The sequence below is a fragment of the Zea mays genome, chromosome 10, assembly GCF_902167145.1.
Source record: "Zea mays cultivar B73 chromosome 10, Zm-B73-REFERENCE-NAM-5.0, whole genome shotgun sequence".
NCBI classification, from domain to species: domain Eukaryota; kingdom Viridiplantae; phylum Streptophyta; class Magnoliopsida; order Poales; family Poaceae; genus Zea; species Zea mays.
The window spans coordinates 4,421,602-4,445,916 of record NC_050105.1 but is presented as its reverse complement, the minus strand read 5'-3'; the positions used below and the strand labels follow the sequence as shown (position 1 = coordinate 4,445,916).

General features: G+C 44.6%; 1 protein-coding gene across 2 annotated transcripts; it reads left to right on the top strand.

Moving 5' to 3' along the window:
• The first annotated feature begins 363 nt into the window (after positions 1-363).
• LOC103640746 (ABC transporter G family member 41) lies at positions 364-16,151 on the top strand. Of its 2 annotated transcripts, none has more exons than XM_008664235.2 (21): positions 364-959; positions 1,038-1,377; positions 1,550-1,626; positions 1,802-1,855; positions 1,973-2,063; positions 6,738-7,039; positions 7,645-7,926; positions 8,700-9,013; positions 9,298-9,458; positions 9,560-9,663; positions 11,209-11,362; positions 11,500-11,634; positions 11,702-11,790; positions 11,976-12,308; positions 12,431-12,721; positions 13,077-13,160; positions 13,953-14,086; positions 14,350-14,583; positions 14,675-14,846; positions 14,994-15,248; positions 15,599-16,151. In XM_008664235.2, exons 1-21 carry the CDS (start codon positions 402-404, stop codon positions 15,866-15,868), a joined length of 4,434 nt encoding a protein of 1,477 aa, XP_008662457.1. In that variant the 5' UTR covers positions 364-401; the 3' UTR covers positions 15,869-16,151. The 2 variants fall into 2 exon arrangements, with proteins under 2 accessions (XP_008662457.1, XP_008662458.1); XM_008664236.3 differs by having other exon boundaries at positions 11,717-11,790; positions 15,599-16,131.
• Positions 16,152-24,315: the final 8,164 nt, after the last annotated feature.

Here is a 24,315-nt window from a genome sequence, read left to right as displayed (position 1 = left end):
CAACTGTTCGCTGCCTCCTCGATCAACAGCCAGTCGTTGGGAACCGCAGCCCCTGAAACACGATCAGATCAGAGGCACTCCGCAAGCTGTATGTGGCTTGCAACTGGCCATTTCGCCGAGGATTGCTGCAGCTTTTACAGTATTTTATCTTCGTATATGAACTGTATCTGCACGTCGATGCCATTGCCAGTTTGCCACGTGCAGACAAAAGGAGAGAAATGAAGGAGTCAACCCATCGTGCAGCTTGCATCAGTATGCTTGCATCGCAGCTTGCATCAGTATGCCCAAGTCAACGTGCGTGTCCTGCATGTGCCCCTTCTGTATGCTTCTCAGATCCTACATACTATAAGTATAGGACGACGACAACGAGTAGTATAGGAAGCAGGGTGACGCGCGCATGCATGCGCATTGCGATTGCGATGGATCATCGTCAAGACGCCGGCGATGGCGAGGAGGAGCGCCAGCAGCAGCTGGGTGATCTGGAGACCGACAAGGAACCGGTGCAGAAGCAAGGGCAGCTATCGCCGTCGTCCTCGTGGCGGGCTGCGGCGGCGGCCAGCATCAGGGAGAGCCTATCCCGCTCGCTCTCCTCTCTCAGCCACCAGCAGGAGGAGAAGGACGACGACGAGGTGGAGCTGAGGTGGGCGGCCGTCGGGAGGCTGCCCACCATGGACAGGCTCCACACGTCGCTGCAGCTCCACGCGGGCCAGCGGCAGGTGGTGGACGTGCGCAGGCTGGGCGCGGCGGAGCGGCGCATGGTGGTGGACGCCCTCGTCGCCAACATCCACCGGGACAACCTCCGCCTGCTCCGCAAGCAGCGCCAGAGGATGGACCGCGTCGGCGTCCGCCCTCCCACGGTGGAGGTGCGCTGGCGCGACGTCCGCGTCGAGGCCGAGTGCCAGGTGGTGCATGGGAAGCCGCTCCCCACCATCTGGAACGCCGTCGTCTCCGGCCTCTCTGTACGTGTTCTTTCTTTCCTCCATCGCTCTCTCTTTCTTACTGCGCCCGTCCCGTCCACTGATTGAGCCATCGATCAGTCGGTGAGCACCATGGTGGGCCTGAACCGCCAGCGAGAGGCCAGGGTGCGCATCCTCCACGGCGTCAGCGGCGTCGCCAAGCCTTCCAGGCTGACGCTTCTCCTGGGCCCCCCTGGCTGCGGCAAGACCACACTCCTCAAGGCGCTCGCGGGGAAGCTCAGAGCCACCGGTCTCAAGGTGACAGGAGAGATAGAGTACAACGGCGTGGAGCTCAACAATGGCTTCGTCCCGGAGAAGACGGCGGCTTACATCGACCAGTACGATCTTCATGTCCCTGAGATGACTGTCAGAGAGACCATCGACTTCTCTGCAAGATTCCAAGGCGTTGGCAACAGAGCTGGTAGGTAACTAACTGCTTCATTAATTAACCTAGCTACTAGCTAGATTCATTCATCAACCAGCCGGCCCAATGTCTCCAAATATAATCAAATTAACAGGCAATAATTAATCACTCATCACCCTCGTCACTACCATTCTGACACTCTATAATTCTATATATCTGTCTTTCTCAGAGATCATGAAGGAGGTGATTAGAAGGGAGAAGGAGGCCGGGATTACCCCTGACCCTGATGTCGACACTTACATGAAGGTGATTAAAACACTAGTTTCCAATGCTTATCCACCAAGCGTCCACATCATTTTTTTGTATAGTTTACTTATCATATATATGCACAGTCCTCTCCTCATTATCATTATCTAACAAGCAGATCATGCATGCATGTGCTCACATGTCCTGATGTGCATTATTATTACATTTTTTGTAGGCGATATCTGTGGAAGGTTTAGAAAGGAGCATGCAAACAGACTACATTATGAAGGTAAACTATAGAAGTCATGCATGATGCATGCTCTTATCTTACATGTTAATTAGCCCAGCGTATAAGAATCTTCCCATAGGAATATAATAGTAATATAAGTTCTTCCTCGACCGACAGATTATGGGACTTGACATATGTGCTGACATAATGGTGGGTGATGCAATGAGAAGAGGCATTTCAGGCGGTGAGAAGAAGAGACTTACCACAGGTGATTCCACGTTATCTAGAATTCTTTTATATTAGGGTGATGTCATCATCCCATCTACAGTTACGTAGGCATTGGATTAAAACGGCACTAAAAGTTTGTAATTATGATGGGATCATATGCTTCATTTCATTTATTCTTCTTGAGTTCAAGGGACACCGCCCCTCCAATGCATTGCAAACATGCACAACAATTTTAAGGGCCATCTAGAACATAGGAAGTTCACAGGTAGTATACATGAATTTCACAACAATCATTTTTCGTTTCACAAAAAAAAATTGTAGGATTCAGAGGGAAAATCACATTATATCTCACTAGTACAAAAAGGCTCAAAGCCTGCGGGGACGATATATTTTTACAGGCGGTTTCGCTTCACCACCGACTGTGCTATTTCTAGTGGCGGTTCCTTAAGAAAACCGCCACTAGAAATCGTATTTCTACTGGCGGTTCCTTAAGAAAACCGCCAGTAGAAATCCATGATTTGTAGTGGCGGTTTTCTTAAGGAACCGCCACTAGAAATACGATTTCTAGTGGCGGTTTTCTTAAGGAACCGCCACTAGAAATCATTTTTATCCTTAATTTTTCGAGTTTTTCAAACGGCCTCGTATGACAAAACCACCAAAATAAAAGTTGTAGATCTCTAAAAGTTATGAAACTTTGTAGTTGACAACTTTTTTATTTGAACTCATTTCGGTTCTCAAAAATTGAATCTAAGTATGTCAAATTTAAAATTCAAATTTTGCAAACTACCTCGGATGAAAAAAGTGTCAAAATAAAAGTTGTAGAACTTCAAAAGTTATTTATCTTTGTAGTTGACAACTTGTTTTTTTGAATTCGTTTAGGGTCTCAAATAAGCAATTTACACTCAAATGGTTGTAATATGTGGAGAAAACAACTACAAACTAGACACAAGACATGTCATAGACGGAGTGGTAGGGGAGGGTACGCGCGAGGGTGAGGTCGCCGGTTCGAATACTAGCAACCGCGTAGCGCGCGAAAAATGCCGCGGGTGGGGTGGGCCTAATAAAAATAAATTTTTTAACTATTTTTAAAATATGTTTTATGTTTCCTGGAAACGATTTGCACTGGCGGTTTTATTACGTCGACCGCCAGTGAAAATCGATTTTCACTGGCGGTTTTATTACGCCGACCGCCAGTGAAAATCGATTTTCACTGGCGGTCCTCAGTTACCCGCCTGTACAAATGATGATTTCTACTGGCCCCTAGCACTGGCGGTTACGAAAAACGCCACTATAAATAGGTTTACAACCGCCACTATAGAACTTCTCTGTACTAGTGTCTATTGTTTCTGGCCTTAGCATAATCATGTAATTAAACATTACCATGCTCTTAAATTTAGGATAATTATAATCATACTTATATGATTATGCTACTAACTATAGTACTATACCTCATAGATACCATTGATGTCTTTGAATCGGTGTAGGAGTTGATGTAGGTGTATCATAACTGATCTATTCACCACCTTAGGGCTTTGATGCCCTTTGTTGGTGAAGAACATGTGATGTTGAGAAGCACCAGCCTTCTCGACGTGGAGATCATGTTTCCAAGACCCTCTAGTGTCTAATAGACTGGTTCAGAGTTTGATGTATGTGTTTATCATGTTGGAAAGTTTCACGTTATTTATATCACTATGATATTGTAGGATCAAGGAGGCCAACTAGAGGGGATGTGTGAATAGTAATTTTTAAAACTAATCACGAACCTAGGCAAAAATAGTACAAAAAACAAAATAATGACCAAACTATGACTTCTCCCCCCAAAGACCTTAGCTCGCAAACAAGTTAATCCTAGGTTGAGGTTTGTGTCCTTATGTGATAAGCAAAAGTAAAATGAATTTCTACACAAATCTAGTGACCAAAGGTAAAACAAACAAGCAACAAACTAAAAGGCAACAACAACACTAGCAAGATGAATAACACAAAGTAAAGGCTAACGTAGATGAAGCAAACCGCAAGTAGAGGAGACACATGATGTATCACTTGGTTCGCTAACTTGCTGGTCACCTACTCCACATTAAGGCAAGTCCAAGGATCGTCTCTCCTCCACTATCTCAACTACCCTGCAAGGTAGGCTCCGACATGAGCGATAGATTGTGAGCTAGCTCAATCACGAGGCACTTCACAAGACTCCAATCCACTAGAGTTGCTTGTCACCTTTCTCTGGCGGGGATGAGCACAAGAACCCCTTACAAATTCTTCTCTGGAGCTACCTCACAATCTCCACTTCATGCTTCAATGGAGTCACAACCACCAAGCCATATAGGAGGCGACAACGTCCGAGAGTAAAAAGCAAATTGCTTGCAAATCAATCACTAGTGATAGTAGATGTTATATATCTCTCTCTCAAGCAAATAGACAAGAATCCCTCTTATCTCACCATGAATGCGATCTCAACTAAGCATATGTGAGTGGAGATGTTTCTTGAGATCTATATGTTAGCATATCAGCATGAGGTCTCAACAGACGTGCCAAGCCTAGCCACACTATCTCTCTGTACATCCGCTCAAGAAACTATCCATCGCCAACCATCAATACTTTCTATGGGACCACTAGAAGCTCGGGTAACCCACCAGAGTTCATCACCGAAGAATGTCCAATAAATATTTCAATAGTCACCGGCAATAGGTCAAGACTAGTTGATGCATGCTAATTTATATGGTGCTCTATCCTTAGTCTCATCAAAGAAAAATGGTGCACATAGTGCACCTCTGTAGAAGGTTTTGTACTTCCGCTCAAAGCTCCATTGTTCCTCAAGGTCACCATAAGATAAATCAGGTGGCCCCCAGATGCTTCTGTACATAGAAGGTTTCTAAGCCTATGGAGAACACTAGTAGGTTTTGGTGCCACATTCAAACTTTTCACGCACTACTCTTCACACCGAACGCCGCCACACATAAAGAACCTAATCTCTAGTGCCTTCACCCTAGTGGGCACTAGAAGAATAGGTCTTTACTAAGAAAACTCACTATTTTGGCTTGCTACCATAAGGTTTGGCGGTCTACTCTCAAGTGACCATGAGGATATTTAAGCGAGGCTTGCACATTGAACCAAAAACAATCAAATAGTTCCAACTAGGATGGTCTAAGCTTTGGTGGATACCCTTTGATAACCACCAAACTTACATGATGAGTGTAATAGTACTCTAATAAGCCTCTCTCTCAAACCCATTTCAAATGTGCTAACTCCAAATGGTTCCCACAAGATAACCAACACCTTTAGCATTGATTTAGTATTTTCATAAGGTTTTCTCTTGCATATATTCTTGCCACTTGATCCTGACACACATGCAATGTCAGATCACTCAAGTGGAATTAGATAACCGACATACAAACACATTTGCCCCTCTTGATATTAGGTTGTCTAGCATTAAACCTAGATAAATCACTTCTCTACACACCTTAGGTCAGTCAAATAAAATGTCCTACATTTCATATTTTTCCTTGTGCATATCCACTTTTCACCAAGTTAATGTCCACAAGCAAACACTCTCGATATCACCATCTTAATTTTGATGTTCAATGGTCATAAACACTCATGGCCCATCCCTGCCACTTGACTATAGTCAACACTAGATACTCCTTCAATCTTTCTTCTTTAAACCATTTGACATCCATTCTTGATATCAACACTTCAACTCCTTCATATTAGGCACTTGGTATCTTTTACACATCTTAACTTGGGCTTGTGTACAAGATTGATATAGATCACTCCATAGCTTCACATGGCCTTTATAGTCCATCAACCTTAGCCTTGCTTACTCCTCTATGTTGTGTTGATCCTTTAGCACTAACCTCTCTACTTTCACTTCATTATCTTGATGGTCTATTGTTCCCAATCCTCTAGTTTCCTGTTCATCTTTGCATGGTCCATCATAGCTAAGCCTTGTATTAGTCTTCGCCATATATCCAAACAAGACTACTTGTATCTCATATACTCAACTATATTCTTCATCATCTTGATCACCACATCGATCATCAATCCATCCATCTTCCACTCTTCACAAATTGAGACTTTACAACATATGCACACTTGTCATCCACCCAGTCTCCGACAATGGCCTTCATGATGGTCAACTAGCTTGTGGACCAACCAAGCTTAATCATTTCAATATGAAAGCATTAGTCCACTAGTTGTAACTCAATTACCAAAACCCAAATGGGCCTTTAGGATACTAGGGAGGATTCTATAAAGGACTTAGGGGTTGTGCCTCATGTAGGGACTTAGCTTATACTCCATTTTTACTTGTTATATCGGCTTTGTCTTAACTCAAACATTTGTACATTTGAGCATGTTTGAAAAAATATATATGTTCATGACATAGATTTATGTTTTTAGATTCATTATGAGAAATATTTTAATAATATATAATTCATATATTGCGAAAGTATATTGTTTGAAATATGATCAAAGGTAGTAATGTTTGACTTAGTAAAGTTGTTAACCCAAGTTGTTAACTTATACTCCATTTTTACTTGTATATATGTTATAGAATTATTACTTGTGTACCAAGTTAAAATGTTGGTTGTGCGGAGATCACATTCCAACAATATCTATTGTTATATAATTCTAAGCTCATCAATTGGTCTAAATAGGTAGCTAACTTTAGTGATTCGAATGTGGATGCTTGTTCTTTACTAAAGGTTCTGTCTTGTAGGAGAAATGATAGTAGGACCCTCAAAAGCACTCTTCATGGATGAAATATCAACTGGATTGGATAGTTCCACCACATTTCAAATTGTTTCTTGCCTTCAACAATTGGCTCATATCTCAGAGTCTACTATACTAGTCTCACTTCTTCAACCAACACCAGAGACATATGAGCTTTTTGATGATATTATTTTGATGGATGAAGGCAAAATTGTATACCATGGACCTAAGAGTTGCATTATGGGTTTCTTTGAATCATGTGGATTCAAGTGCCCTGATAGAAAAGGCGCCGCTGACTTTCTTCAAGAGGTAAATACAAAACTAGTTATGTAAAAATAAGGAGGCAAGAGCCAAATTAGAATTTTCCATTAGATTCATATATCATTATTGTTTTAATAATTTAGGGCATGACACAATGTCCTGCTACAATAAAATGGTAGTATATTGAAGGTACTACGTGTATTTGTTTCCTTCCTACAATTGATATTTGGGTCTTCATCACTGCCTTTAACCACAAAAACCTTGTATTTTATCATCTATTTTACATGATTGGTCACATACTAATTCTCTTCACCAAGGAAACAGTTATCCATCGCATAATAGTGCAAATACCAACCTTGCACGTCAAACTTTGTCTATCGCATATCATTTCTTGTAGTATGCATAATAGCTAAACTTGACATTTAGGTTTGCATGACATTCTTAATAACTATTATTTTTGTGGGTGCATGTTTTATGTTTCACTATTTATGTAACCTACGAAAGAGTAATATCTGTAGCTTGTGAAACAATCATGAAAATGATTAAAAATTGTATATATCAATTAATAGTTGAGTATATATTAAAAATATATTTGGGTTACTGATTAACTTAATCATAAGCTAATAATTCATATTCTTCATATTTGCTTATAGGTATTATCCAAAAAGGACCAACAACAATATTGGAGCCATAGTGAAGAAACCTACAATTTTGTTACCATTGACCAGTTATGTGACAAGTTCAGAGTGTCTCAAATTGGTCAGAACCTTGCTAAGGAGATTTCAAAGCCTTGTGATAAATCAGAAGGGCTTAAAAACGCCTTGTCTTGTAGTATCTATTCATTGTCCAAGTGGGAACTTCTCAAAGCATGTTCCGCAAGAGAGCTTCTCCTCATGAAACGGAATGCCTTCATCTACATAGGAAAATCTGTTCAGGTAAGCCACATGGAAATGACCTTTTGTGTAAAATATTATCGATGAGTACTAATTTATAAACAAATATAAATGTCAATTACCTTATTTTACAGTTCCATAAGAGCACATGGAACTAAATATCGATGATTATATGAAAGTTTCATGTATTATTTGTAGTTTTGTCTATAGACAAAAAAATATATGGAATGTATCTAGGGAAAGAAATTCTAGGCTTCTCACTCACACATTCAATAATAGAAGTGATTCATACATGCCCCTCAATGCAGGTGGAGAGATTCCACCACATAAGCTAGACAAACCTTCATAGATATAAACACATAAGACCTGATACGCAACATCATGCACTATCTCTATTTCTAAATAAACATTTTTTATAAATTTATTTTTCTACAATGAATATTCAAATCAATCCTTTGCACAAGAACCAAAACATAAAGTCATATACTACTTTAATCATCTTTTCATTCATAGTGAATTAGTATCGTATATCATAGACTCTCGCAACAATTAAGGGATATCTAATAAGGAACATAGATATTGATTGAAGTAAATTACCATTTTTGAAAAGAACACAATACGTAGATGGTCACACATACACTTAGTATATGGATTAACCAAATATATATTAACCAAATCTACATACACTTCCTACACATAACACATATACTTAAAAAGTTTGCATTACCATGCGATTATATGAACTAACTTATCAACATTATTATGATAAAAAGTATGTGTGGACACTAGAAATTAATAGTGTAGTATTGTTGCAGCTTGCACTTGTTGCCGCAATTACAGGGACGGTATTTTTGCGCACACATATGGGCGTTGATATAGTTCTTGCTAACTATTACATGGGTTCACTCTTCTATGCACTCCTCCTACTGATGGTGAATGGATTCCCTGAGCTTTCCATGGCAGTTATCAGACTTCCGGTCTTTTACAAACAAAGAGACTACTACTTCTATCCTGCATGGGCTTATGCAGTGCCAGCTTTTATCCTAAAGGTTCCAATCTCTTTAGTTGAGTCAATAGTTTGGACATCATTATCTTACTTTCTCATTGGCTATACTCCCGAGGCATCCAGGTAGGAATTACAATCTTTTATGTTTCTATTATCACTTTATAATCATGCTTATATGTATCATGTTTTTATCCGCATAAGCTTCTCTAGTAAAGAGGTAAACCACATATCTCACATATCAAAACGTGTGTGGGTAGATTATTTAACTTTTTTTCAGTGACCTGATCTATTGAGGTTAAATATATAAGCTCCACTTAGGGTACCTTTCAAAGATTCAATTATTACTATTACTCAAAAATAAGAGATTCAGTTATATGCTCTAACACTCACCATTTGTGTGTCTGTAGATTTTTTCGTCACCTTCTTATCCTCTTCTTGATTCACACTGGAGCATTATCGATGTTTAGATGTGTCGCCTCTTACTGCCAAACAATGGTGGCTAGCATAGTGGGTGGTACAATGGCACTTCTACTCATCCTTCTATTCGGGGGTTTCATCATTCCTCGTTGTAAGACATTCTCATGCTTTCATGAATTTATAGATCAAGTAAGATATGGCCTATGGCTGCGAAACACAAATTTCTAACGTTTTGTGTCAAAATTGCTATAGCATCCATGCCTAATTGGCTGGAATGGGGATTTTGGCTTTCTCCATTATCGTACGCTGAGATAGGGTTAGCTGAAACTGAGTTCTTAGCACCAAGATGGCTAAAGGTAAACTTTGACACAAAGGATTTCTATTGATAATCGTACATTCAATAATAAAAGCATGACCCTTGACTTTGGAAGGATGTCATACTTTTTTATACATTGTTTTTATTTTTTTAATTTAGTTTACTACCTTGTTAGTAAAATTTGTAAGCAATTTAAGCATTTAGAGCAGATTGATGTGAGCACATGGTACATATTTATATAGGCTTCACCATAGCTATGGTCCATCATTGCCCAAGACATCACTTAGCCTCCACCTTAGCTATGGTCCATGCCCAAGATATCACTTAGCCTTCACGTTTGCATAGTCCATGAAATCCTTTTTATTGTTACCATCACCTTTCAAGCCATCCTAGGTCACATAGTGAACAGAACCAACAATAAGCATATATTGAAGTTCATTTCATTTGCATTGTTGTCTTTTGCTTGAAGAACTAGACTATTTACATGAGTTTTCATATCAATAGTATCCACCTTGAGATCTTTCAAGCTTCAACAATTGTTCGTAATCATTTGCACAATATGACCAAGCATCCATAAAATCACGTCCTTAAATTTTGTTATATTCATCGTTATGAAAACCATTGTCATCATTCTTTATTTAAACTAGCAAGCTTCGTAAGTGAGAATCACTTATATCTCATCTTTATTCAACACACATGCTTGCTAATCCATCAATTATAAAATTTAGTTTTCATATTGCATAACATGACTAAGCTTCTCTTGAGAGACAAATAGATATCCAACAAACCAAGTCTCTTTTAGCATTTTGACACATGATTGTCATTTATACATTTTATCACACTAACTTGGACTCATTTCTTATTTATGTCATTTGCTTCACAACATGAGCCCAAAACACTTTAATCATACATAGGACTAAACACCTAAAACTCTCAGGAAGTACATTAGTCCCTTAATCATGTTGTCATTCAATCTATCAAGACCTACCTAGGGTCTAGATGCACTTTAGTAGCGCATTCAGGTCATGCATTGGTAAGTTTCTTACACATCATGCATTCTTGCTTAAGTGTTTCCTCTACAGTCATGTGATTATTCTCGAAAACAATGTACGACACTAGGAAAATCTAAGCACATAGTCGAAGGAGGGCCACAGCCATGGGAATGGTTGAAATGGCTAAGGTTTAGGTAGAGATGTGTGGTTGAAAATTGGCCAGCCTAAAACCATGTAAGTGAGGTATGAACAAAAAAATAGTAGGTTGATTACGGAAATATATACTACATGTTTATATAGGCAAGGATATCCTAGGGTTGGATTATAGAACCAGCACCAATTATAGAGATCCTTTCCTATCTCAAGTCAATCTATAGATGTGCATCTAACTCTATGTCCACGACAACACAAGTTGTGTGTGTGTGTTAGAGAACTAAGGTCTAATTTTTCATGTCTTATTTGTAAAACTATAAATGAAAATCCGCCCCCTTTAGTTTATTCCTGTTGACCCAATGCAAAACATATAACAAAAGATATGCAATATGCAGTTTTTCATCATTAACATAGAACTAAACTTTTTTCTATGTTGATAGTTGACAGCATCTGGTGTGACACTTGGAAGGAGAGTATTACTGGATAGAGGGTTGAATTTCTCAGTCAACTTCTACTGGATTTCAATCGGAGCATTGATTGGGTTTATTTTTTTATGTAATATAGGTTTTGCTATTGGCTTGACAATTAAAAAGCGTAAGTTCATTATTTTGAATTTTTCTTTGAACTCAAAATTTGGAATACTTATTGTTCCTAAATATAATTGGATTATAAAGTTGATGAAAGCATATGCTGAATACATTATTCTAACCTCCCATGTACTTCATTTTCAGCTCCAGGAACTTCAAGAGCAATTATTTCTTATGATAAGCTTAGCAGACTTAATAGAAGAGACCAGTGTGTGCTTGTGGATACTAAAGATGGGATAAATAAGCAACAAGAAAATTCATCTGCTCGTAGCGGGACTGGTTAGTCTTAATTCTATAGTGTGGAAACAATTAAGAGTATTTGTGAAATAAAACTCACTATAAATAGTCATATATATTGCAGGAAGGGTGGTATTACCTTTTGTGCCCCTTGCAGTATCATTTAAAGATGTGAACTACTATGTAGATACACCTGCGGTAATTATCATACTCTAAAAACTCAAGGTATTTACTAGTGAGAGAAAGGCATGTCTGATGGACCATCACATCGGCATCGCAGACACTGGTGCTTCCAAGTGAAGTAAACAAAGAGAGAAATGGAACTTACTACTAGAAAAATAATTAGGAATATTTATTGACCAGTTAATTTTTTATTGTTGCAGGAAATGAGGGAGAAAGGATACATGGAGAAAAAACTTCAACTACTCCACAACATCACAGGAGCCTTCCAGCCAGGAGTCCTTTCAGCACTCATGGGGGTTACAGGGGCAGGGAAAACAACCTTGCTTGATGTTCTTGCTGGGAGGAAAACTGGTGGTGTTATTGAAGGAGATATAAGAGTAGGAGGTTATCCTAAAGTTCAGGAAACTTTTGCTAGGATCTCAGGTTACTGTGAACAAACTGATATTCACTCCCCGCAAATCACAGTGGGAGAGTCAGTTGCATATTCAGCCTGGCTGCGCCTTCCAACAGAAATTGACTCCAAAACACGAGATGTGAGTTATAATTGATGATGTGAACATAGATTAAAATGGTCTTTTATTTCATAATAATTGTATCTTAGGTACAAGGAAATTATAAAGAACTAAAATGTGACTAATATTATTTACCCTTGCAGGAATTTGTCAATCAAGTTCTTGAAACAATTGAGTTGACTGAAATAAGAGATGCTTTGGTTGGAATGCCAGGAATAAATGGACTCTCAACAGAGCAACGAAAGCGGCTCACAATTGCAGTTGAGCTTGTATCCAACCCTTCAGTCATATTCATGGATGAGCCAACATCCGGCTTGGATGCAAGAGCCGCTGCTATTGTCATGCGTGCGGTGAAGAATGTTGCAAATACAGGCAGAACAGTTGTGTGCACAATTCACCAACCAAGTATTGAAATATTTGAGGCATTTGATGAGGTAATACCATTTATATACCCTCTATGAAGAATGAAAAAGATGACAATACAAAATAATAGGAAGTATATATTCTAAAGTCATACCTGAGTTGTATGAAGCAATAGATGGTCTAGATGAAAACTCGTGCATTCCAATTCAGTTTGTAGAAACCAAAATTTATCTTACTATTAGTTGTCTACCTAAAGAGCCAAAATGGCATTCAATACATAACTTCTTATGGTCTAAGCCTTTTAGATATTGCAAGTAAAATTAATTCTTTATTTCAAAAAATATAGTTAGTTCATCCAATTTATTCATATTATTTCTTTTAAATCATATCATATATTGCTAATTAGCATGTCAAATTCATATGCAGCTAATGTTGATGAAAAGGGGTGGACAGTTGATCTATGCTGGGCCGCTGGGATACCGTTCATCTATACTCATCAAATATTTCCAGGTAATTAATAGAAAGCTCCATTGTATATACATGTATAATTTACATTTGCGAAAGGGTCACTAGCTGAATTAGTTAGGTGGTCTAAGTAGCACTCCTCAGGTCCTGAGTTTGACGTCCCATGAGAGCGAATTTCAGGCTATGGTTAATAAAAATCCTTTCATTTGTCCCATGCCAAAGCATAGATCTAAGGCCCAGCCCTAGTCGTGGTTGTTCTCAAATGGGCTATGGTGTCGTTGTGTATGATAAATTGGTTTCTATTCTATTTTAATTATTTTCAAGAATTATACTACAATGTGTTTTCAACTTATAGAGTTCTCATGGTTTCTATTTCATTACAAGGAATATGCTTGCTATATTCATGAAAGAGTAAAGTACACAAACTACCCACATCCCTAAACTCAAAAATTATGGTTTCAATTCCCTAAGGGCTTGTTTGGTTGTATGAGGATTGGAGGATATTAAGGGGCATATAACCCATCGCTAGTCATTTTTTACTAGCAAGGGATTATATGCCCCTCAATCCCCTCAACTCCCCATGCAACCACACATGCCTTAAGATTTTTAGGTGGTTCACCCGAGATCCAAAATCTTCTGGTAAACAACTACTCCATCACTTGGCGTGATTGATCTAGTGGCATTGCAAGCCAAGTTCGATAATTACCAGTATAGTCTACTCTTCTAAAACTACATCTAGTCTTAGTTGAATACACAATAACCTATATTTTATCCTTCAGTAGAATGTGTTTCATAGGCTCGCATACTTGTGGAACTATTCCCCCTCTTTATTTCTAGGCAATACCTGGGGTACCAAAGATCAAGGACAACTACAACCCATCAACATGGATGCTAGAAGTTACTTCAACATCTTTGGAAGCTCAACTAGGACTCGATTTTGCACAAGTTTACATGGACTCATCAATGTACAAGTAAGCTTTGAAAAATCACCACAATTAGTTATAAACCTTATGTTTGCCTCTACAAGACATTTTAGTACCATCATTACAAAATACAATATGCAAAACGAATTCAGAAGCATTCTGCATCTGTAATACTTATACAAAGTAAAATTCATGGATCACAAAAGCAATTTGATCAGTAAGGAACTATATTTGCATGAGTCATATTTTATTCATTAGAATTAATGTTTGCATATATGAGTTGTGCTAATAATTAGTTGTTGGGATTGAAGGGAAAAAGATGAGCTTGTAAGTCGTTTGAGCATACCAACTTTGGGTTCAAGTAACCTCCATTTCCCAACACGATATCCACAAAAGTTTAGGGAGCAGTTCAAAGCTTGCATCTGGAAGCAATTTTTATCATATTGGAGAACCCCTTCCTACAACTTGGTACGGATTGTGTTTATACTAGTCGCCAGCATTGCCTACGGGGCATTATATTGGCAGCAAGGCAACATAAATAACATGTATGTATATCATCACTTTGAGCATTGCCACCCCATACTTCTTATTTATATTTTAGTAATTTCTATATTATTTTGTTTTTTGTGTGGGTAGACATGAACAGCAAAGTCTATTCAATATATTGGGATGCATGTATGGCACCACTATATTTTCTGGCATCAACAACTGTCAATCAGTGATGCCATTCGTTTCGATTGAGCGATCTGTCGTGTACAGAGAAAGGTTTGCAGGAATGTACTCTCCTTGGGCTTACTCCTTGGCACAGGTAAATATAGACTTGGAGCAAACCACTTACATAAAGAGGCTTATGAATTAGCTAGTTTTGGAGCTTGTGCTAATGGCGTTTAGATATGGAATTACTAGTCATTAATATTTGAAGAATTTAACTTTATTTATGTTTTCTCCCAAGTAGGTCACTATGGAGATTCCTTATGTGCTTGTGCAAATAGTGTTGTTCATGTTGATAGCTTACCCAATGATAGGGTATGCATGGGAAGCAGCAAAGTTCTTCTGGTTATTGTATACCATGTTCTGTACACTGCTCTACTTCCTCTATCTTGGAATGTTGATGGTGTCGGTCACTCCAAACATCCAAGTGGCATCCATATTAACATCTTTGTTCTACACCATACAAAACCTCATGTCTGGATTCATTGTGCCTGGTCCAGTAAGTTGTTCCACCTAATTACTGGCATAGTTTGTTCTATTTCACTTGTCCATGTTTGTGAATTTTGTATCCAATGTATCATGCTATCATTGAGTTTTTCTACAAGAGCAATGTGTTAGTGAAACAATGGGATGGTAATTTTTTTTACTTTCTAATGCACATAACTTCTTGGTTTCATCTTGCCTTTAGTCAAGGGTTTAGTAAAGCTACATATATATAGACACAGTTTGCATTAGTTAAAAACTATTTTTTAGATGAAGAATAAAAGGAAAGAAAGTATTTTGTTATGTATGTATACTAGTATACTACTATGGTTGATTCATACTAGTTTGTTCGTGCATTTATTGCAGCAAATACCAAAATGGTGGCTCTGGTTGTACTATACATCTCCCATGTCATGGACACTCAATGTATTCTTCACCACCCAGTTTGGGTATGAAGATCAAAAGAAGATTGACGTATTTGGGGAGACCAAATCTGTTGCAGCATTCCTTAAAGACTACTTTGGTTTCAAACGTGAATTGCTACCACTGTCAGCTATAGTTCTAGCAGCCTTCCCAATATTCTTTGCCGCTCTATTCGGTTACAGCATTTCAAAACTAAACTTTCAAAGGAGATAAATTAGTAAACAATCAAAAGCAAAATAGTGCTTGCATAGTGCAACATATAAATTTATGCACATGTATTTACAAAAAGTAAATTTTGTTTTGCCCTCTGATACAAAAGGTCAATATTATGTACATTAGATATGTGCTACACTGCTAATTATTAGCTTGTGTTTGGAATAAGTGGTTGAGTAACAAACAATGCATATAGAATGGAATGTATTATGTGGCATGTATAAAATACAAATTGTATTCATCATATGTAATTGCTTGAAATATATTTCTCTTCATTTCTACAGTTGTGTTGGGGGAGTACTATTTTTAATAAAAAATTTGAACGTGCTTCATTAGTTTCCAAACCATGCTTGTGAACTATATTTTAAAATCGGGTATGATAGAAGGTGTTCAATGCGGTTTTTAAGCATAGTTTAGTAGATAAAATATCAAGTTACAATACTAAACAACAAATGGAAATGCATTGCAAGCACACCATTTTAGAAAACAATAATACTTATTTAGTCTAGTTCCAAACTTGTCTAAATAGGTGTAATTTTAGAGATATTTAGTTGAATAGAGTGCAACATCTGTTTCTTACCCTTTTCCCAAGTAAAAGATGACTTAGGTATCCAGTGCTATCTTAAACACTAAATGATAAGTAGTCGGTTACCCTTTGTTTAGCGTTTAAATGATTAAGTGGTATTTTAATGAATTAAAACAGTCTAAATGCTTTTACACAATATTATCAAAATATGCATTGTTATGTAAATCCAATTATTCTAGCATTTATACATATTTATGCAATTAAAAAGGTAATTATTTTAGTATGTACATATATTCATGCACGTGAAAAGAATTAAATATACATTTTTATGCATGTACATGAAAGGATCATGGTGCCCAAAGGTAGGGTGAATTAGGCTTCTTTAAATTTTCTTGCACAAATTTAATCTTATTAGAAAGCCTAACTACCCTTGTGTCTAGAATTGTTTGTATCTATCGATTACAAGTTTTGCACCCTAACGTATAGTAATGTAAATAATTGAAAGTCATTGCTAAAATGTAAATGCTTAAAGTAACGTAAGGACTAGGAACACTTCAATATTTTTTGAGGCATCGAAGAATTGGCACTCCCTGCTGGTCCTTGTTGAAACACCGGCATGAAGGTGTTGCTTTAATTTCCTTGCTTCGTACAGGAACCAAGTGCTCTCTACAAGCTAGTTATTTGCCTCTTCGGCACAATGAACTGCTTGTGACTATGTACACCCTTGGCTTAGATCACCAACAAGCTCTTCAGTTGATTATTGAACCTTCAATAGCCACTAAGTCTTCTATGTGATGCTAATCACCAGGCGTAACAAGCATTAACTCTCACTTGACCTGATCAAGTCTAATAAGGATGGTGAATGTACACAAACTACTCCCAATGTACTAATAAGTCTGCTAATCCAGCGATTATCAATATCCATGTCCCTCACTAGGTAATGGCTCTTTCTCAATCCCTAATACTCCCTCCGTCCTAATTAGGGCATATAATTTTTTGCCACGGTCTCTAAAGCAAAACTTTGGTCAATCGTATATTTCAAAATATATCATCAGTAATACAAAAAAGCTATCATCTTAAAGTACACTTGTTGTCGGGGACCATAAATAGGGGTACCCCCAAGACTCCTAAACTCGGCTGGTAACCACCATCAGCACAAAACTGCAAAGGCCTCATGGGCGCAATTCAGGTCAAGGCTCCGTCCAAGGGACACGATCTCGCCTCGCCCGAGCCCAGCCTCGGGCAAGAACAGCAGACCCATGTGGATTCATGTCTCGCCCGAGGGTCTCCTCAAGCAACGGGCGCACCTTCGACTCGCCCGAGGCCCAGCTCGGGCAGGCTTCGCGGAGAAGCGACCTTGGCCAGATCGCCTCGCCAACCGACCGTATCGCAGGAGCATTCAATGCAAGGATTGTCTGACACCTTATTCTGACGCATGTTCCTCAGTCGACAGGGCCAAAGTGACCGCAGTCATTTCGCCCCCCCCCCCCCCCACTGACTGACCTGACAGGAAAACAGCGCCGCCTGCACTGCTCCGACTGCTGTGCCACCCGCCATGGTGAGGCTGACAGCCGCCGAGTCCAACCTCAGGCGTCATAGGAAGCTCCGCCTTGCCCGACCCCAGGGCTCGGACTCCACCTCGACCTTGGAAGACGGTCTCTGCCTCGCCCGACCCCAGGGCTCGGAGTCAGCCTCGACCTCGGAAGACGGTCTCCGCCTCGCCCGACCCCAGGGCTCGGACTCAACCTCGACCTCGGAAGACGGTCTCCGTCTCGCCCGACCCCAGGGCTCGGACTCCACCTCGACCTCGGAAGACGGTCTCCGCCTCGCCCGACCCCGGGGCTCGGACTCCACCTCGAGCTCGGAAGACGGTCTCTGTCTCGCCCGACCCCAGGGCTCGGACTCAACCTTGACCTCGGAGGAGTCACCGCCTCGCCCGACCTCGGGCTCGGACCGACCACACCGCAGGGGGGTACATCATTACCCTACCCCTAGCTAGCTCAGGCTACGGGGAACAAGACCGGCGTCTCATCTGGCTCGCCCCGGTAAACAAGTAATGATGGCACCTCGCGTGCTCCATGACGACGGCGGCTCTCAGCCCCCTACGGAAGCAAGGAGACGTCAGCAAGGATCCGACAGCCCCGACAGTTGTACTTCTACAGGGTTTGAGCGCTCCTCCGACGGCCACGACATCACATGAACAGGGCAGCAACACCTCTCCGACAGCCACGTCAGCATGTACATAGGGCTCTGGCTCCTCTCTGCTAGACACGATAGCACATTGCTACATCCCCCCATTGTACACCTGGGCCTTCTCATTACGTCTATAAAAGGAAGGTCCAGGGCCCTCGTACGAGAAGGTGGCCGCGCGGGAGAACGGGCTGACGGATAGGCTCTCTCTCTCTCTCTCTCTCCCTCGTGAATGCTTGTAACCCCTACTTCAAGCGCATCCGCCCTGGGCATAGGACAACACGAGCCGCGGTTCCCCTTATTGCTCCCCCTTGTGTTCCGTCTCGCGCCGACCCATCTGGGCTGGGACACGCAGCGACAATTTACTCGTCGGTCCAGGGACCCCCCGGGGTCGAAACGCCGACAGTTGGCGCGCCAGGTAGGGGCCTGCTGCGTGTTGACGAACAGCTTCCTGTCAAGCTCCAGATGGGTAGTCTCCTGCAACCTCTCCGGCCCGGGACGCTGCTCCGTTTCGGGAGTCTCGAGTTCATGTCCCTCGACGGCAGCTACGACATGGTACTCCTTCCTCTGCCGCGCAACAACAACAACGACGGCCATCAGCCCGCCCGCCGGCGGCAGAATCGACGACGTCTTCCCCGCGTGACGGAAGAGCAGCATCCGGGTCTGTCCCATCACCTTCCCCGCCGACGGAGGAGGAGGCGGGGCAACCATGGCCAAGCAGGAGGCGGCACCTTGTTGGCTGTCAAGCGAGTCAACGACGCCGGCGCCCCAGCGGGGGACACGGCGGACGTTGACCTCGCGTCTGAGACGAAGACGAGCGTCGTTTCCCCGCAACACGCCAACCCCAAGCAGACGGACGACGCCAGCACGCTCGCGAAGGACTTGCTGGGCGTTAGCCTCGTACCTGAGATAACGGTGCAGTCTGTCCCCGACGCGACTTCGTCACCATCCGTCGATCAAGAGATGACGAGCCCGACTCTGGTTGGGATTTCTCCGGGCTCGGTAACCCCAGTGCCATGCAAGACTTCATGGCCGCATGTGACTACTGCCTCTCCGATTGCTCCGATGATGGCCACAGCCTTGACGACGAGGACTGTGGCCCAAGTCGCGAATGTTTCCACGTCGATCTAGGGGGTCTCGACGAAGGCAACCATCTTGGTATGCTGGAGGACGGCGATCCCCCTAGGCCTGCGCCTCGCGTTGACATCCTTCGGGAGCTAGCTGTGGTCCCAGTCCCTGCGGGGGGTCAGGACACACAGCTCGAGCAAATCCGCGAGATGCAGGCCAGGCTCGACGAGGAAGCAGGACAACTTGTGCAGCTCCAGCAAAATATCGGGCAGGAGTGGGCAGGCCGAGCTCCGGCCGGAGAAGCGCGTCATCTGGCCCAGGACGTCCAGCACCGCATCGCCAACGATCCCAGGGCAAGGCTGCCCCCAGCCTCCAGTGGGGTCGGCCAGAACCTGGCTGCAGTGGCAATACTACTCCGAGCGATGCCGGAACCATCCACCACCGAGGGGCGACGTATCCAGGGAGAGCTCAAGAATCTCCTGGAGGATACCGCGGTCCGACGGGCCGAAAGCTCTGCCTTCCGAAGGCAGGGGTACCCCCCGGAGCATCGCGCCGCGACTTCCCGATTCATGCGGGAAGCCTCGGTCCACACCGGGCGCACGCGGGACACAGCGCCTGCGGCCCCGGGTCGCCTCAGCAACGAGCACCGCCGCCGCAACCGTCGAGCCCACCTCGACGAGAGGGTGCGCCGAGGCTACCACCCCAGGCGTGGGGGACGCTATGACAGCGGGGAGGATCGGAGCCCTTCGCCCGAACTGCCCGGTCCGCAGGCTTTCAGCCGGGCCATACGACGGGCGTTTTTCCCGACCCGGTTCCGAACCCCGACTACCATCACCAAGTACTCGAGGGAGACAAGGCCGGAACTATGGCTCGTGGACTACCGGCTGGCCCGCCAGCTGGGTGGAACGGACGATGACAACCTCATCATCCGCAACCTCCCCCTGTTCCTCTCCGACGCCGCCCGAGCCTAGGTGGAGCATCTGCCTCCTGCGCAGATCTCCAACTAGGACGACCTGGTCAAAGCCTTCGCCGGCAACTTCCAGGGCACATACGTGCGCCCTGGGAACTCCTGGGATCTCCGAAGCTGCCGCCAGCAGCCGGGAGAATCCCTGCGGGACTACATCCGGCGATTTTCAGAGCAGCGCACCGAGCTGTCCAACATCACCGACTCAGATGTCATCGACGCGTTCCTCGCCGGCACCACTTGCCGCGACCTGGTGAGCAAGCTGGGTCACAAGACTCCCACCAGGGCGAGCGAGCTGATGGACATCGCCACCAAGTTCGCCTCTAGTCAGGAGGCGGTCGAGGCCATCTTCCGGAAGGACAAGCAGCCTCAGGGGCGCCAGCCGGAAGACGTCCCCGAGGCGTCCGCTCAGCGCGGCACCAAGAAGAAGGGCAAGAAGAAGTCGCAAGCGAAATGCGACGCCACCGACGCAGACCTTGTCGCAGCCGCCGAGCACAGGAACCCTCGGAAGCCTCCCGGAGGCGCCAACCTGTTCGACAAGATGCTCAAGGAGTCGTGCCCCTATCATCAGGGTCCCGTCAAGCACACCCTTGAGGAGTGCGTCATGCTTCGGCGCTACTTCCACAAGGTCGGGCCCCTGGCGGAAGGTGGCAGAGCCCACGACAACGACAAGGAGGGCCACAAGGCAGCGGAGTTCCCCGAGGTCCACGACTGCTTCATGATCTACGGTGGGCAAGTGGCGAATGCCTCGGCTCGGCACCGCAAGCAAGAGCGCCGGGAGGTCTGCTCGGTGAAGGTGGCGGCGCGAGTCTACCTAGACTGGTCCGACAAGCCCATCACCTTCGACCAAGGCGACCACCCTGACCGTGTGCCGAGCCTGGGGAAGTACCCGCTCGTTGTCGATCCCGTCATCCGTAACGTCAGGCTTACTAAGGTCCTCATGAATGGAGGCAGCAGCCTCAAAATCATCTACGCCGAGACCCTCGGGCTCTTGCAGATCGATCTGTCCACGATCCGGGCCGGTGCGGCGCCCTTTCACGGGATCATCCCCGGGAAGCGCGTCCAACCCCTTGGACAACTCGATCTGCCCATCTGCTTCGGGACTCCCTCCAACTTCCGAAAGGAAACCCTCACGTTCGAGGTGGTCGGGTTCCGAGGAACCTACCACGCAGTGCTGGGGAGACCATGCTATGCCAAGTTCATGGTCCTCCCCAACTACACCTACCTCAAGCTCAAGATGTCGGGCCCCAACGGGGTCATCACCGTCGGATCCACGTACTGACACGTGTACGAATGCGACGTGGAGTGCGTGGAGTACGCTGAGGCCCTCGCCGAATTCGAGGCCCTCATCGCCGACCTGGAGAGCCTCTCCAAGGAAGTGCCAGACGCGAAGCGCCACGCCGGCAACTTCGAGCCAGCAGAGGCGGTTAAGTCCGTCCCTCTCGACCCCAGCAATGATGCCTCCAAGCAAGTCCGGATCGGCTCCGAGCTCGACCCCAAATAGGAAGCAGTGCTCATCGACTTTCTCCGCGCGAACGCGAGGTTTTTGCGTGGACTCCCTCGGACATGCCTGGCATACCGAGGGATGTCGCCGAGCACTCGCTGGATATCTGAGCTGGAGCCCGACCCGTGAAGCAGCCTCTGCGCCGATTCGACGAAGAAAAGCGCAGAGCCATAGGCGAGGAGATCCACAAGCTGATGGCTGCAGGGTTCATCAAAGAGGTATTCCATCCCGAATGGCTAGCCAACCCTGTGCTTGTGAAAAAGAAAGGTGGGAAATGGCGGATGTGTGTAGACTACACTAGTCTAAAGAAAGCATGTCCGAAAGTTCCCTACCCTCTGCCTCGCATCGATCAAATCGTGGATTCCACTGCTGGGTGCGAAACCCTATCGCTCCTCGATGCCTACTCAGGGTATCACCAAATCAGGATGAAAGAGTCCGACCAGCTCGCAACTTCTTTCATCACACCTTTTGGCATGTACTGCTACATCATTATGCCATTTGGTTTGAGGAATGCAGGCGCGACATACCAAAGGTGCATGAACCACGTGTTCGGAGAGCACATTGGCCAAATGGTTGAGGCTTACGTCGATGACATCGTAGTCAAGACGAGGAAAGCCTCCGACCTCCTCACTGACCTTGAAACGACATTCAAGTGTCTCAAGGCGAAAGGTGTAAAACTTAATCCTGAGAAGTGTGTCTTCGGAGTCCCCCAAGGCATGCTCCTGGGGTTCATCGTCTCCGAGCGGGGCATCGAGGCCAACCCAGAGAAAATCGCGACCATCACCAACATGGGGCCCATCAAGGACTTGAAAGGAGTACAGAGGGTCATGGGATGCCTTGCGGCTCTGAGCCGCTTCATCTCGCGCCTCGGCGAAAGAGGCCTGCCTCTGTACCGCCTCTTAAGGAAGACCGAGCGCTTCACTTGGACACCCGAGGCCGAGGAAGCCCTCGGGAACTTAAAGGCGCTCCTTACAAGTGCGCCCATCTTGGTGCCCCTCGCTGCCGGAGAAGCCCTCTTGATCTACGTAGCCGCAAACACTCAGGTGGTCAGCGCCGCAATCGTAGTCGAGAGACGAGAAGAAGGGCATGCATTGCTCGTCCAGAGGCTGGTCTACTTCATCAGTGAGGTACTGTCCGAGACCAAAATCCGCTACCCATAAATTCAGAAGCTACTGTACGCGGTGATTCTAACGCGGCGAAAGTTGCGACACTACTTCGAGTCTCATCCGGTGACTGTGGTGTCATCCTTCCCCCTAGGGAAGATCATCCAGTGCCGAGAGGCCTCGGGTAGGATTGCAAAGTGGGCGGTGGAGATCATGGGTGAGACAATCTCGTTCGCTCCTCGGAAGGCCATCAAGTCCCAAGTTTTGGCGGACTTTGTGGCTGAATGGGTCGACACCCAGCTTCCAGCAGCTCCGATCCAACCGAAACTATGGACAATGTTTTTCGATGGGTCGCTGATGAAAACAGGAGCGGGCGCGAGCCTGCTCTTCATCTCACCCCTCGGGAAGCACCTCCGCTACGTGCTGCGCCTCCATTTCCCAGCGTCCAACAACGTGGCCGAGTACGAGGCTCTCGTTAACGGGTTGCGCATCGCCATCGAGCTAGGGGTTCGGCGCCTCGACGCTCGTGGCAACTCGCAGCTTGTCATCGACCAAGTCATGAAGAACTCACACTGCCGCGACCCGAAGATGGAAGCCTACTGCGACGAGGTTCGGCACCTGGAAGACAAGTTCTACGGGCTCGAGCTCAACCACGTCGCTCGACGATACAACGAGACTGCGGACGAGCTGGCTAAGATAGCCTCGGGGCGGACAACGGTTCCCCCGGACGTCTTCTCCCGAGACCTACATCAACCCTCCGTCAAGACCGACGACACGCCCGAGCCCGAGGAGGCCTCGGCCCAGCCCGAGGCTCCCTTTGCTCAGCCCGAGGCACCCTCCGCCTCTGAGGGTGAGGCATTGCGCATCGAGGAAGAGCGGAATGGGGTCCCGCCTAATCGAAACTGGCAGACCTCGTACCTGCAATATCTCCACCGAGGAGAGCTACCCCTCGACAGAGCCGAAGCTCGGCGACTGGCGTGGCGCGCCAAGTCGTTCGTCTTGCTGGGTGACGGAAAGGAGCTCTACCACCGCAGCCCCTCAGGCATCCTCCAGCGATGCATATCCATCGCCGAAGGTCAGGAGCTATTGCAA